This window comes from Aulonocara stuartgranti (genome assembly GCF_965226115.1).
Source record: "Aulonocara stuartgranti genome assembly, chromosome: 9".
NCBI lineage: Eukaryota > Metazoa > Chordata > Actinopteri > Cichliformes > Cichlidae > Aulonocara > Aulonocara stuartgranti.
Window position 1 is genome coordinate 11284940 of NC_138960.1, and position 13460 is coordinate 11298399.

The 13460-nt window shown below is 42.6% G+C and overlaps 2 protein-coding genes across 2 annotated transcripts; one reads left to right on the top strand and one right to left on the bottom strand.

The window, feature by feature from the left end:
- Positions 1-321: 321 nt before the first annotated feature.
- Positions 322-5238, bottom strand: fam168b (family with sequence similarity 168 member B). The gene is made up of 7 exons (XM_082547024.1): positions 5107-5238; positions 3027-3118; positions 2839-2922; positions 2391-2533; positions 2094-2292; positions 1886-2010; positions 322-1802 (listed from the first exon to the last, which is right to left on the bottom strand). The coding sequence occupies exons 2-6, from the start codon at positions 3094-3096 to the stop codon at positions 1898-1900; spliced, it is 609 nt and encodes a 202-aa protein (XP_082403150.1). The 5' UTR covers positions 3097-3118; positions 5107-5238; the 3' UTR covers positions 322-1802; positions 1886-1897.
- Positions 5239-5330: 92 nt separating this feature from the next.
- fbxo45 (F-box protein 45) lies at positions 5331-8426 on the top strand. The gene is made up of 3 exons (XM_082547023.1): positions 5331-6308; positions 6950-7306; positions 7408-8426. The coding sequence occupies exons 1-3, from the start codon at positions 5982-5984 to the stop codon at positions 7591-7593; spliced, it is 870 nt and encodes a 289-aa protein (XP_082403149.1). The 5' UTR covers positions 5331-5981; the 3' UTR covers positions 7594-8426.
- Positions 8427-13460: the final 5034 nt, after the last annotated feature.

The window sequence follows — 13460 nt, forward strand, 5'->3', positions numbered from 1 at the left end:
GAATAAAATGTCTAAAATCTATAATATAGAACAGAGCCATGGGGACTACAGTACAATATCATAATCAGAACTGTGTAAAAGTCCTGAGTCGGCCCTTGTTTCTTTATATTTTGAGTTCCAGGTTTAAAATACAAATTCCCAAAGAGCCATTACCTGAAAATGTGGCATGTCGTGTGGTCATAAAAAAAATTGTCATACCAAATATTGCCTTTCAAACCAGTTTGAATCGTCCAGCATATATTTTGTTTCATGTTCTTCTTTATTTTGTCATCATTTCTGGCTGCCCCAACACACCCAGTGAGAAGACATGCACAACACAGGTTATTCTTATATTTGTTTTTATTTTTGGTCTTTCTTTAGAATACAAAACAGCAACCAAAGTCACAAAAATAACATTTACAAAACATGTTTAACTGAGGTGACCGAGGCAACATAGAAAAGCATGTCTGAAACAGTGACATTGGTGGATTTTTAGCCTGGAGACTTGAGGTAAGACAGCGAGCGATGTCGGAAAAAGTCAAATATCTTTTACAAACCGTTTGGAATTAGTGCCTTCATTCAGTAGTGCTATTCACAAATGGAGTTTAATATCATTACGGTGCCCTAACATGTCCACGTTGAGCGGTGATTTAATGATGTAGTGCTTCAAATCTGCCTAAGAGTAAATTCATTAGAGTGACATGTAAGTCTAAAATTCTAAGCATGTTGCACTGTATGGCACCATTCAGAATGGTTTCCGTTCGAGTCCCGCTTTCACACACATGCACACACACACACACACACACACACTTCCTGCTCATCCACTCTTATTAAATGGGTGCAATTGACTTCTAATAACTTCCTATACTTGTTCCCCACCAAGAACACTTCTGGCTAAAATAAGTGAATACATCATATATCACCCAAGCAGGAGCAGCTTCAGACTTTTGGGGGGAAAAAAGAAACTGAAACACCATTTGTTTAAAAGAAAAAGAAGAAAGTTTAACAGGCCAGAAAAAGTAAAAGTGTTGGAATGGCCACCAGTCACAGAGGCACAAACTCAAAGTCCCATCTTTTGTTCCTACAATACAAAAATGGTAAGACATTATGCAAACACTGCATCACTGAAAGAAAATGATAAAAACCACTTACCTAAACACAAAGCGGTGAAAAATAGTACAGTTTGGCCCGTGATGGACGGCGCAGGTATGTTTTTGCATGAATAAACGTTTCTCGTCTGTTTTTTTTCTTTCACATTTAAGACATAGTCACTGGTGATTCAGCATTGCAGATTATTACTCTTTTTTTTTTTCTTCTTAGTTCCTTTGGATTTGTGCCTTTTATTGAATTTGCATCTGTCACAGCAGGGAGAATTGAGCTAGCATTACTTTGTAAATCTATATATACACATGCATTCAACATCATATTTAATCCCCCAAATTAAAGAGAAAAAAACTATTCCAAACTCCTTTTTCACTACATACGAATTTAAGCTATAAAAACCTGCATGAGAGTCCACATAGAGTTTGCATGGAGGCTTTGCAGTTTGATGTGAGATATGCAGCAGGTTTGTAGAGGTGCTGGCGTTGAGGGGGTGGGGGTGTGGGGGTATGGAATGCAGCCTTATTCCATTAATAGGGGTTGTGGGGATGGGCCTATTTGTCACCCCCTGCTTATCCAAATGGGACTCTATGTAGTTGGGTTTTAGATTCACATTATGCTGGAAGAAGAAGAATTGGTAGCGGACGCTGCCAGGGCGGGGCAGGTCGTCACCACGAGAGAAAAACACTGGAGTGTGAATGCATATCTACCATCTTCCGGACCTGCAGAGAGAACACCGGGTGTAAACATAAACCTTTAATCTGCACCTTTGACCAAACTTGTGATGCTTTTAAAACATACTCACACTTCTCTCTCTTCACCACTGCGGGGGCACGTAGCTGTAGCTGGGTGTGCCAGGAGGCCGATATGTGGGCATCGTGACTGGGTGGGGAGCGACGGGCGCTGGTGATGGAGTTGTCAACAAAGTTCCTGAGGAGTGAAAGCCACAGGTAAAACTACAAATCGAACACATTTGTATCCTGGATGAGATTCAATAAACTGCTGCAGCTCACCAGCTGACATGGCCATAGTGGTGCCGGCTACCATGCCCATGGCGACACCGTTGTTGCGGGGAGGAGGGATAGGCGGGGCATACATCGCTGCAGGCATCCCATTGGGCTGGACCACTGTCGTGTGATGGATGACATGAGGCGGTGGAGCATACAGAGCCTGTGTGTAGTAAGGGCCTTGTTGTTGTGAAGGTATTAGTGCCTGGTGGACAAACAACCACACGTTACAGCTCAAGCACTGAGACTGGATGAAGAGGGGCAGCGTGTTATTAAAAATATACACATACAGCAAGGACTGACCTGTGCATAGGGGTTCTGTTGGGGGTAGGTGCTCCTGACAGGGTACACAGCAGTTGGGTAGGGGTTTGGGGAGGATGAGTACGGTGGGACGGTCCCTGTGCTGGGAGAGCAGGACACTTTGAAGGGAGCACTTTGAGCATAGCCTGGAGAGGGAGGAAGACGGCTCATATTAGGGCCGTTTGTTCTGGGACAAAATAGCTGAAGCTTGGAAGAAACACTGGCTGTGCAGCTCAGTAAAACAGGACCCTCATAGAAGAGAAGCGCACACACTTTTTAGGGTTATTAAGAGTCTCTTTGGAACTTTTATTCTTTATTACGTTATGTTTATAATTAATTCAAATCAAGAAGTCAGATGGAACAATTTGACTCTTTTGAAGTGCATCAGGAAGATGTGTTTCAAGATCTATCAGATAAACTCGGGCAGATTTCATCGTTACTTTCTTCTCACCGTTAGGGAAGCCTGGGTTTGCTCCTGCGTAGATGTTGGGAGTGTACATTGGAGCAGCCGCTGCGTATCCTAGAGGAAATCCAGCTGCCAAAACCAGAAACAAAACAAGAATATAATAGTATTCTCAATGCTGGGAGATATTTTCTTGTAATTATGCTTGTTTCTTAAACCACTATGCTTCAGGTTACCTGGATAACCTATACCCTTAGTGTTGGTAAAGGGGACCCCTGTTGGTGCAGGGCTGTATACTGGGTTCATTGTGGCTGTCTACTTGCAGATGCTGTAAATAAGAGAAGCACAGACAGGTTGGAATGATGCAATCATGCATGGAAACCAACTGCTGATCTGTGTGCCAGCAGAGCTCTTGTGGAAAGGATGGACATGAGAATATGAAGCTTTCTGTTGCTGTCGATTGTGACCCTGTTGTTCCAAAAACAGCACAGTGATTGTGAAAAGATTCCTCAGAATGTTTAAACAAAACCTTCAGTTCTGCTTTCAGAAACCTTAAGCATGTCGACTGGTTTGGTGTGCTTTCTTTAGAGCTTAGACTTTGACATACTCTCCATTTATTAGACTGCTGTTACTGTAGCTTTCCCATTCGTCACATTTCATTACGTTTATATGTCATGGCATGTGCACAAACTACTACTTTTACCCAACGACACAGCTGACTGACAGCGGTCTGCATGATATGACCTTGCAAGGTCACGGTAACAAAAAAGCGAAGACTAGACTAATAAGCATTTTCTGACATTGTGTGCTGACGTGCACCTATTACAGTTGTATTGGCATTACTATATATTCTGTTTGATAATAAACATAACGCAGAGAAGGTGCTTGCGCTATTTTTAAAAATGGTGTCAACATGGTTCCTAATGCTCTCAGCACTGTCTAAAGCAGAAAGACATGAGCGCAACTAGTCATTGTACAATGTTCGTGAGCAGTTTGTAAAAGACATTTTTGGAAAATTAATACACTCAGCTAGACCTTTCATTTTGCATTTTTTGATGCCATTCTGTTGTTCGGGTCAAACCTTAAATTTAACAAGGTGCTATAAACATTCCTCAGAGATGTTACTCCACGTTAACACGATGCTATCTCCTCCTCTTCCTTCTACCATGGGGTCTCGATCATGAGTTGGCTCTGCTCTCGGCCTCTAGAATTCCCTCCCAGCAAATATCCATATCACTAACTCCCTCTCGCATCAGAACATCTCTTTAAACCGTGTGTAAGGTGACCTTGAGTGTTTTGAAAGGCGCCTGAAACAAAATGCATCACTATTGTTATTACATTTTACAGCTTTCTTTGCGCATTTCCCGAAGAAACCATGACTTTTGCTTCCCATGACGGTCCCTGGGTTGATTTTAATGCATCTGTGCTTCCACCTAGCGGTAGCTAAAATAAAAACTTAAGCATGAAAAACAAAAACACAAAAAACCTTTCCACCTCGTTACAAGGTGCTCATTCAAAGTGAATGGACTCTGGTAAATATAAATTCACAATTACACTTACTCGGGTTGCTATAAGCACAGTCACGCTACAATTGAATCCAGATTTAACTCCAGTTTATTTGATAGGCTGACTCTATAGGAAACTGAAATTAATCAAAACTTCAAATTTTCAAAGAGAGAGAGAGGAACAACATAATTTAGCAATTCGGCTTTATTTGTGTTACTTTAACTATACTCTTTCACCCAAACACAGCGGACGACAGGGGCGAGAGAGGTGTGAAGCTATGCGTTTCTGTTTGTTTGGTGTTTTTTTTTTTTTCCTGGATGTTTTCTTAGACTAAAATCTAAATATGTGCTGCTCATCGGTAAGTCTTAAAGGCTGCTTTCGCCTTCCAAGCACAAACCCTCGGCAGTAACATGTGCCCTCTCAAAACATGACGTTCGATACGTCGCCTGCAAAAATTAAGATGGCAACCTGAAGTAGAAGAATTTGGAAAGGTGAACGCAGCGGGGCTTTGTTACCATCAGCTAGCTTAGCTCACAAGCTTCACGATCTCCACCACCTGCAGTTAGCCTAGCCTGTTTGGCGCCGTAGGTGAGCGTTGCTTTACACGCTGACCCGCTAATCACCTGTCTGACCGCGCGAAGCCGCCGGAGTGTCCCCGGACAGCAGACAGATGGGGGACAGCTCGTCAAGCAGGCCGCATAGCACAGGAGGCAGGCAGCCAGACAGCTGTGTCAAGCGGTGCAGCCTGTCCCGTTACCAGATAACACGCATATCTTTATGTCCCGATAACAAAAACCCACAACAACTTACTGTTAGCTGCTTTGACCGTCAGTTAGTCACCTTCTCCGGTCTTGTGGGTTAAAATGAAATAAAGCTAACTGCTGTTTTGCTCCCAGATGCTTTGCTTAACTCTTTTGAGTACCCCGCGTCACTTCCGTGGTGTCACGTGGTATACAAATTAAAAAATAAAATAATATAGTCTACTTTATATAAGATGCCGGTTTTGTTTTCTTTCAACAACGTGTAAATCCCATGTTAAACAATGAAAACACCAGTAGTTCTTTTTAAACTATTATCATTAGTTTTCCGTCAAACACGATCTGAAAATAATTATCAAATCCAACCAACATGACGTAACAGGTCAGATAACGCCTTTTATTGGTAAACAACTGCATCGTCTTTTAATACGGTTCGTATTTTTTGCGACACAATCACAACACTTTTGACGTTGCAGCGGTGTAACGTCCAGTATCGCAACACTGCAACAGTACTGTGTAGCAACCCTCCTTGAACTCATTATGTCGGCTCTGCGGTCCTTGCAGGCGGTAAAATTTATTTGACTCGAGCGTGACTGTTGCTTTATCTAATATCTCGTCGTCTCCGGACTCGGGAGACTTTGCTTACTTCTTAAACTGACCACTGTTTCTTCCGAAATAATTTTCGCGTTTCTGTGACAACGGGACAATTAGTGCTTCGTGCCCTTTGAGGACCTTGACGCATCGTTTCCATTCAGCCATTGAAGTGGGAAGAGTCGGGTCCGTATACTGTTGTGGTTTTAGCGCGATCTACGTGTGGGTTTTTCACAGGTTAAAAATGTTGCTGCCGAGCTCATATTAGGAACCGTCTTGCGGTGTACGGTGAAACTACTCGCTCAGCTGGCGTCGTCGGTGAAGAGCAGGGGCATAATGTCTGGAGCGGCGGGTGGGGGAGGAGGCTCCTCCTGCTTGGGCGCAGCAGCGGCAGCCAGTTGCAGCTCCACCGGCTCTCCATATGCGGCTGCAGCCGGAGGAGGCGCAGGGGTGGCGGGGAGGCTACCAGCGAGGGTTTTGGAGCATGTTTTCTCCTACCTGGAGCTGACTGACCTGATGCGGTGTTCGCTGGTCTGCTGGCACTGGAACAATATCCTGGCGGATGAAAACAGCGAGGTGTGGCGCAGCCTCTGCAGCCGGACTCTGAGTGACGAGGCTCTGCGGTCTGACATCCTTTGTAACCTGCCCACCTACAAGGGCAAAGTAGGTTTACCAGTACACATCCCTCTATCCTGGGGTTACCTGTTTGATTATGCCTTTACACAAAGGGACAATGTAGCCATAAACATTACTGAATGTCAGCGTAATCTAGTGCTTTTTAACGTATTCAATGAAATATAAGACATAAACGGGCATAAAACTGAATCCTGCTTGTTGTATTATTGTCTTTCAGTTGGTGATCACACTGAGCAGGTGTAGAGCAGATGTTTTGTTGCCATTGGGCTTATCACTGGAGTCCATATTGAATTGACTCTCCAGTCTATTGTTGCATAATAGAACAAAACCTGTTCTAAGCAGTCTGTGTATGGAGACTGTTTATAGGAGTGTTGATGGCATGAAAGTAAGGTTTGAATGAGAACAACTTGTCTGTGTCCAATGTCAATCTAAGGACGCTCATTCATTTGTTCCAAAGTGTTTTTAGAATACACGACCTACATTCTTATGAAAAATATTTGAGCTCTGCACCTCTGAATGGTGCAATGAGCGTCCTGCGAGATGGAAAGTGGAGTAGCATGTCTCTTCTTCTGTATGCATGCTTCACAGAACTTTTTTCCCCTTACAAATATTTAGATTTCCCAGCAAGTGTCTGTGATTTTGTTAACTGTAACTGTCTTCCTGTGCAGCTCAAGGCCTTTCAGCATGCTTTGAGCTCCCACGACTGCTCCCGCAACGTTTACGTGAAGAAGAACGGCTTCACTCTGCACCGCAACCCTATTGCCCAGAGCACAGACGGCGCGCGGGGCAAAATCGGCTTTTCGGAAGGGCGACATGCCTGGGAAATCTGGTGGGAGGGCCCCCTGGGCACCGTGGCAGTGATAGGTATCGCTACGAAGCGGGCGCAGATGCAGTGCCAGGGCTACGTAGCCCTCTTGGGCAGCGATGACCAGAGCTGGGGCTGGAACCTGGTCGACAATAACCTGCTTCACAACGGAGAAGTCAACGGGAATTTCCCCCAGTGTAACAATGCACCTAAATATCAGGTAGGAGTCGAGATTTGAAATGACGTTTTAAAAGGAAATTGTGTAAAGAGTACAAGTGAAAACATGATTATAACTCCTGATGTGACCGTGCCTGTCCACAGATCGGGGAGAGAATACGAGTGATTCTAGACATGGATGACAAGACGTTAGCCTTTGAGAGAGGTTTTGAGTTTCTCGGAGTGGCTTTCCGTGGACTGCCCAAAACCTGCCTGTTCCCTGCTGTGTCTGCAGTATACGGCAACACTGAAGTCACCATGGTGTACCTGGGAAAACCTCTGGACGGCTAGATGCAGATCAGCCTGTGCCACCCTGAAATCATACATGTTCCTGTCAAGTGCAGACAGACTGCTGATTCCCTCCCTATTGTAGTGTTTTAAGGTTTGGAGGGTAAGTGGTTACATTTCTTCCAAACACAGTAACCTTATTTCCATAAGCACACAGAGAACAATCTGCAATCTACTTCGACTCACCAAAAAAAAGCGAAGGTTTTTTTTTTTTTCCCAAACTGGACAAACAACAGGGGGAAAGGAATGTGCAGGGACTGTTTGTGTATCTACGTGGAGAAGTCCACTTTTACAGTTTAGCTGCTGAACTCTATTATTCACCTTACAGGGGAAACTTAATTTAATGTCACGCATTTTGGACTCGTGCTGAAGATTTACTTGAGATTTTGTCTGCTTGAAGGAGGCCTAAGCTACTCTAAACCAAGTGGCGAATGCTTTAACGCAACATTTTTAACATGTGACACAGTCGTTAACATGTGAGTTAATGGACAAACGCATTGTGGAATGACTGCATTACAGTGAAATGAAACATGTGAGATGTATTGTAACATTCTGGCGTAGGTAAACCTCAAGGACACATGGGCCACGTCCATGGCACGTGTGTGGCAGTCCATGCATGCGCACTGTTGTGCTGCGTATGCACTGAAACATCTCCCCCTTTCAAGTACTTACTCAGTAACGGTGGAAACTAAACCTGTAACATGAAATGTGTCTTTTTAATGTGCTACTGTAGTATTACGATTTATTTATTTCCTGGTTTTATCTATGGTACTATAGATACTGTGTGATTTTAAAGCCTGAAAATAAAGTCTACATGGTGCCACTCCTACAGTAAAGACAGTTTGATGTTTGTTTGCATAAGTGAAGAGAATGCAGGTGGTCTGAAAGATCGACCATCACCACACTGTCAGCTATTGATCAACTGGTAATGGTAAATGGACTGATTCTTATATAGCGCTTTTCTACTCTCCCGGAGTACTCAAAGCGCTGTATAATTGTTGGCCTTTTTTTTTTTTTTTTTTTTTTTAAGGGAACTTGGACAAGAGGATCTTGCTCATGCTGCCAAGCTCAGCCATGAACTGTATGATTATGATGCACAGACTAGCATATCTAGGCTATTCCATTAAAAAACAAACATTTCTCTTAGAATCAGCTTTTTAGAACAATAACTTATATATTTAAAGAAGCTATACTAATATTGCTTGAAGAAAAAGTGGATTTTCATTCATGGTTTAGAAGATAAGCCTGGTATCAAAACATGGGAAAAGGGAAACCTTTCATGTACTATTAAGTTGTTTTTAACCAACCACACATGAACCCAAACTTGAGTTTCTATCTAGCGACTCGTCAAAAAAACAAAATAGATCAATCATCCACAGTAACTTGGCACGTGCCCTGTTCCAGTTACTTTGCATCACAGACATTAAACCTGAGCAGTTTTGCTACTGAAATGATAATATACTGTGATGCTGGGCTATATACTTTGATGAAAGTAAAATTTTCCAAGGCTTCATTAAATGTGCTAAAGTAACTGTTTAAATAAAATCTGCTGGTTCGCTCTGGAAATCCTTTTGTCAGATTTCTTGGATTTTTATACGAAAGACTCAGCTGCTAACAATAAACAACAATACATTTGAATTATTTAGTTTGATTGCTTTATTACCATTGGACTATTTCACAAAGTGTTGTTGCAAATCTAAAAACTTGGCTCTTCTTCTGTTTTTTTAACAAGAGCCAGGTAATTACCATAACAACTGTATTATTGATTAGTATGTGGTACAAGCTGCAAAGACAATATCCAGTATACAAGATCAACCATTATAAATACAAAACATTTTACCAGGATTAATGACTTAGTTATGCAATAAATTATTAGCAAAATAAGAAAAACAAAACATAAAATCATGTGGGGACACAAAACTCCACATGGCTATATCCATTCCTGTGAAAAACTAGGACTATCCTAACTGCTTCTACAGGAATCGGGGAGGTAAGTATTAGCTAGGTGACGCTAATCAAATGCACTCTTTTAGCTGATCATCAGTGATCAGTACGTATGAGCAGCTCTATAAAAACAGAAGTTTTAGTGGTTTGCATGTCTGGACTATTTAGGTGTAGTCCAATCTTCCCAGGAGTTGACCTGTCAGCCAGTTCACCTAAAGAGCAGACCGTGCAATGTGCAGTGAAACTGCAAAAAAACATAAGAGTTAGATTTCAGACTTTACAGGACTCAGCTCGCATGTTAACTGTTAAAGTTCATGACAGTACAATTAGAAAAAGACTGAACATGTATGGCTTTTTGGAAGGCTTGCCAGGAAATAGCCTCTTCTCTGAAAAGAACATAGCAGCATGGCTTCCAACGTTGCATCTGAACAAACCACAAGACCCGTGGAACAATGTCCTTTGGACAGACAAGACCAACGTGGAGATGGTTTGCCTCTAATCCACAGCAGCACATTTGGAGAAAACCAAACGCAGCATATCTGCACAAACACCTCACACCAACTGTCAAGCACGGCGGTGGAGGAGTGAAGATTTGGGTTTGTTTTGCACCCACAGCACCTGAGCACATTGCTGTCATTGTGTCAACCATGAACACCTCGAGGGGTCAAAGTGTTCTAGAGTCAAACATGAAACAAGATGAGACAAAAACACAATGTTTTATAGCACAGCAGCAAATCTACTCCAGAATGGCAGCAAAAGAATAAAAAGTCCAGACCTCAACTTGATTGAAATGCTGTGGTGGGATCTCAAGAGAAGTGTGTGAGTAATGTCTTAAACATGTTGATTTACTTTGAGGCACCACTTTGGTCTTGTCTGTCTAGCTAGTGAGTGAACAACATGCACATTTCAAATTTCAACATGCAAAAGGCCTCAGACAAACAGCAACATATCCAAGGGAAAGTTGGGATTTGGAGATTATGTATCGGAATTTCAGGAGCGGGACCACGCCTCCAAACACGCTCTTTCCGGTTGTCATCTATATAAGTTCCCCCCAGTTCTGCAAACTGTTCATTCTCGTTTACGTGCCCCACCCTCCCTCCTTGTTCTCAATTCTATAACTTCTTCATTCCTATTTAGTACACGGGGATCTGCCAGGCCCGGGAGCCGTCGCCAGTCCCCTTCGAGGCCTTCCCCAAACCGCAGCTCAATTCATGTCCAAGCATTCACCTAATATCTACTAAAACGCCATCAAAACTAAAATGAGGACGTGGGCCCGGCTAGTGAAATATCTTTAAAGACCACAATGCACTGCTCATAACCTCAGCTAACCTCCTCTGAGAGTTTCATCCAAAACAAAACCTTTCAAGCTTGACTTTTCTCTTTTTTGTAAATGTAAAGGTGTGAAATGCTGTTTTCACATCGCTAACATACCTGACATGACAGCGATGTCGAGTTCTGCCTTCCTGCTCTCTGTCAGTATTTATTTAAAGGCAACTCTGCAATAAAAGATACATTTTACATCTCAAAAAGTGCCAACAGAAATTGTTTTGAAATGCTCTAAAATCAGCTCAGCTTGACTCAGGGAAAAAGCCTCTCAGTGCTGGACAGCGTCTCAGCAGTGAAGGAGAGAATTCATTGAATGATTGACTGTCTATGTAATGCCAAGGCAAAGAGATTGGCTGCTTCGCGTCTGCCAATTTGTGGCTCCAGTTTACAGCTTGCCTGTTAGAGTACCTGCTAATACTCCCCACTTTCTGTTCTGTCCTTGAATGTCTGTTTGCCGGACTGTCTATCAAAGTCACTTTCTCCATCCTTGATACTTTTACTTTGCATGTCTCACTGTCTGTATCCAGGGCTGCTATCCTCCCGTTCACCATCAAACCTGCTGTATAACTGCTTAACCTTGGTTTTGTCCACACATAACGATCTAATAGGGAATCTGAAAAAGGATACTGACTATATATAATTTATTTTTAATTCATTTTTAAATCTTTATTTAGTTGCTGCTTATTGACTGTACAGCCATTAACATAATAATGAAATACTGGAATTTCAGTCACTAAAATGAATGCATAGACGTGTCTGTACTGCACCTTTCCATTTGTCAAATATTTCCTTTAAAACATCTCCAAAACTTAAAAGTCAAGGTTATCATCGTTAACTAAAACTAAACTACAAACTGAAACTAGATGTGAAAAAACATAAACATTTGAATGAACTTAAATGTCAAAATAAAAGTTGGACTTCTGAACTAAATTAAAGTGGGAATGATTTTGTGAGAATGAAAACCTTTAAAATCAGTTCAACAATAGAAATTAAATCCTGGTGGATGCCAGTGCCTCACTTTGATGTAAATCTATGTTTCCCTTGGTTTAAGGAAAGTTGCATTTACACGTATGACTTAGCAATATGAGTAACATCTACACCTTCTCAAAGGTTTCTAAATCCCTCCGATGCAATGTTTGACTGGTGGGAGACCTCGACAGAGCCGAGATTTAAGGGCCCACGAAAACGCCGCTGATCCTCGAGATGTTTCCACAAGAGGGCAGTGACGGTTTTTTGCATGCAATGCAAATATCGTCCCACCACAGAGAAAGCCTGATGATGTGGAGCAAAGCCTCTCGAGAGGATAGAGGTTTCCCACATTAGTGTAACGTCAACTGTTGTTGCTGCTTGTATCTGTTCTCACAACCTACAGCCTTAAACAGAAGACTGAGGTGCGCTGATGTATGCGCCGTATGCTCTGAAGGCGTTAACAGGAAGACGGGAATTGTGTGAATATTTATAGAAGCTGTTTTTAATATCTAAAGAAATTAAGCAAAGAAACAAAAGAAACAAAAACTTTCTCAAAAACTAAGAAAGTGTTCTAGTGTTTACATTTAAGTCTCCATCCCGTTTGTTTCGTCAAATAGCAACTGCCCACATCCCCCCTCTACCCTGCCCCACACACACACACACACACACACTCACACCCACACACACACTCGTGGGACTTTTTTTTTACACCACCGCTGCTAGAACCCTTTCGCAGCTCTCAAAAATAGAATGCAAATATCAGTAGTGTGCCATGTCTTAAAATGGCTTCAGCTGCTGAAACAGACAAAAAAAAACAGTGCTCACACACTGCACTGCACGTGTTCACAACACTGTGTGAGTGTAGTGCAGGAGCTGCTCTCACCCAGTGTGCTTAGACTGACACACACTGCCTCACACTGCACGCTGCTACAACTGAACGTGAGCAAGGCCACATGTAAAGATGCACCTAAAGCCACTGTAGGTCACGTCGGTAACAGGTGAACACACATGCCATTTCATTAGGTACACCTGTGCAGATATCTTATTAGTCAATTGCAGCAGCAACTCGGTGCACGCAGGGATTCGGACACGGTCAAGACGAGCTGCCGAAGTTCACTGAGCTCAACTCAGTTCAACTGAGCATCGCCATGGAGAACAAAGGCTGTTTTAGTGACTTTGAAGCCGGTATGGTTGTTGGTGGCTGATTATCAACTGGGATTTTCCCACACAACAATCTCTAGGGTTTATAGAGTTTGCAGAGATGCTACACTGCTTCAAGCCGATAGGAAGGTGTTGTTACAACCAAGGTATGCAGAAGAGCATCTCTGAACGCACAGCACCTTTAACCTTGAAGCAAATAGGTTACAGCAGCAGAAGACCACACTGGGTGTCACTCCTCACAGCTAAGAACAGAAAACTGAGGCTACAATTCACACGGGTTCCCCAAAATCAGACAACTTGGGCCCCTTACTGTCAGTTGAGCATGGTTTGACTGTCACAGCCTTTTTGAATATTGCTGCTGACCATGTGACCTTTGTGACCACGTCACAAAGGTCAAATCATCTCAAACTGCTTTCTTGAACATAACAGTGAGTACAATGTACTCAAATGACTTCCACAGTCACCAGATC

What these genes read in the sequence shown, in the direction of transcription:
- fam168b (XM_082547024.1), bottom strand. Translation starts at nt 3,096, where the DNA reads ATGAACCCAGTATACAGCCCTGCACCAACAGGGGTCCCCTTTACCAAC. An exon ending in AAACCCAGGCTTCCCTAACG is followed by an intron (nt 2,534 to 2,838) that starts GTGAGAAGAAAG and finishes CTCCCTCTCCAG; the next exon opens with GCTATGCTCAAAGTGCTCCC. An exon ending in AACAGAACCCCTATGCACAG is followed by an intron (nt 2,293 to 2,390) that starts GTCAGTCCTTGC and finishes TTTGTCCACCAG; the next exon opens with GCACTAATACCTTCACAACA.
- fbxo45 (XM_082547023.1), top strand. Translation starts at nt 5,982, where the DNA reads ATGTCTGGAGCGGCGGGTGGGGGAGGAGGCTCCTCCTGCTTGGGCGCA. An exon ending in TGCCCACCTACAAGGGCAAA is followed by an intron (nt 6,309 to 6,949) that starts GTAGGTTTACCA and finishes CTTCCTGTGCAG; the next exon opens with CTCAAGGCCTTTCAGCATGC. An exon ending in ACAATGCACCTAAATATCAG is followed by an intron (nt 7,307 to 7,407) that starts GTAGGAGTCGAG and finishes GCCTGTCCACAG; the next exon opens with ATCGGGGAGAGAATACGAGT.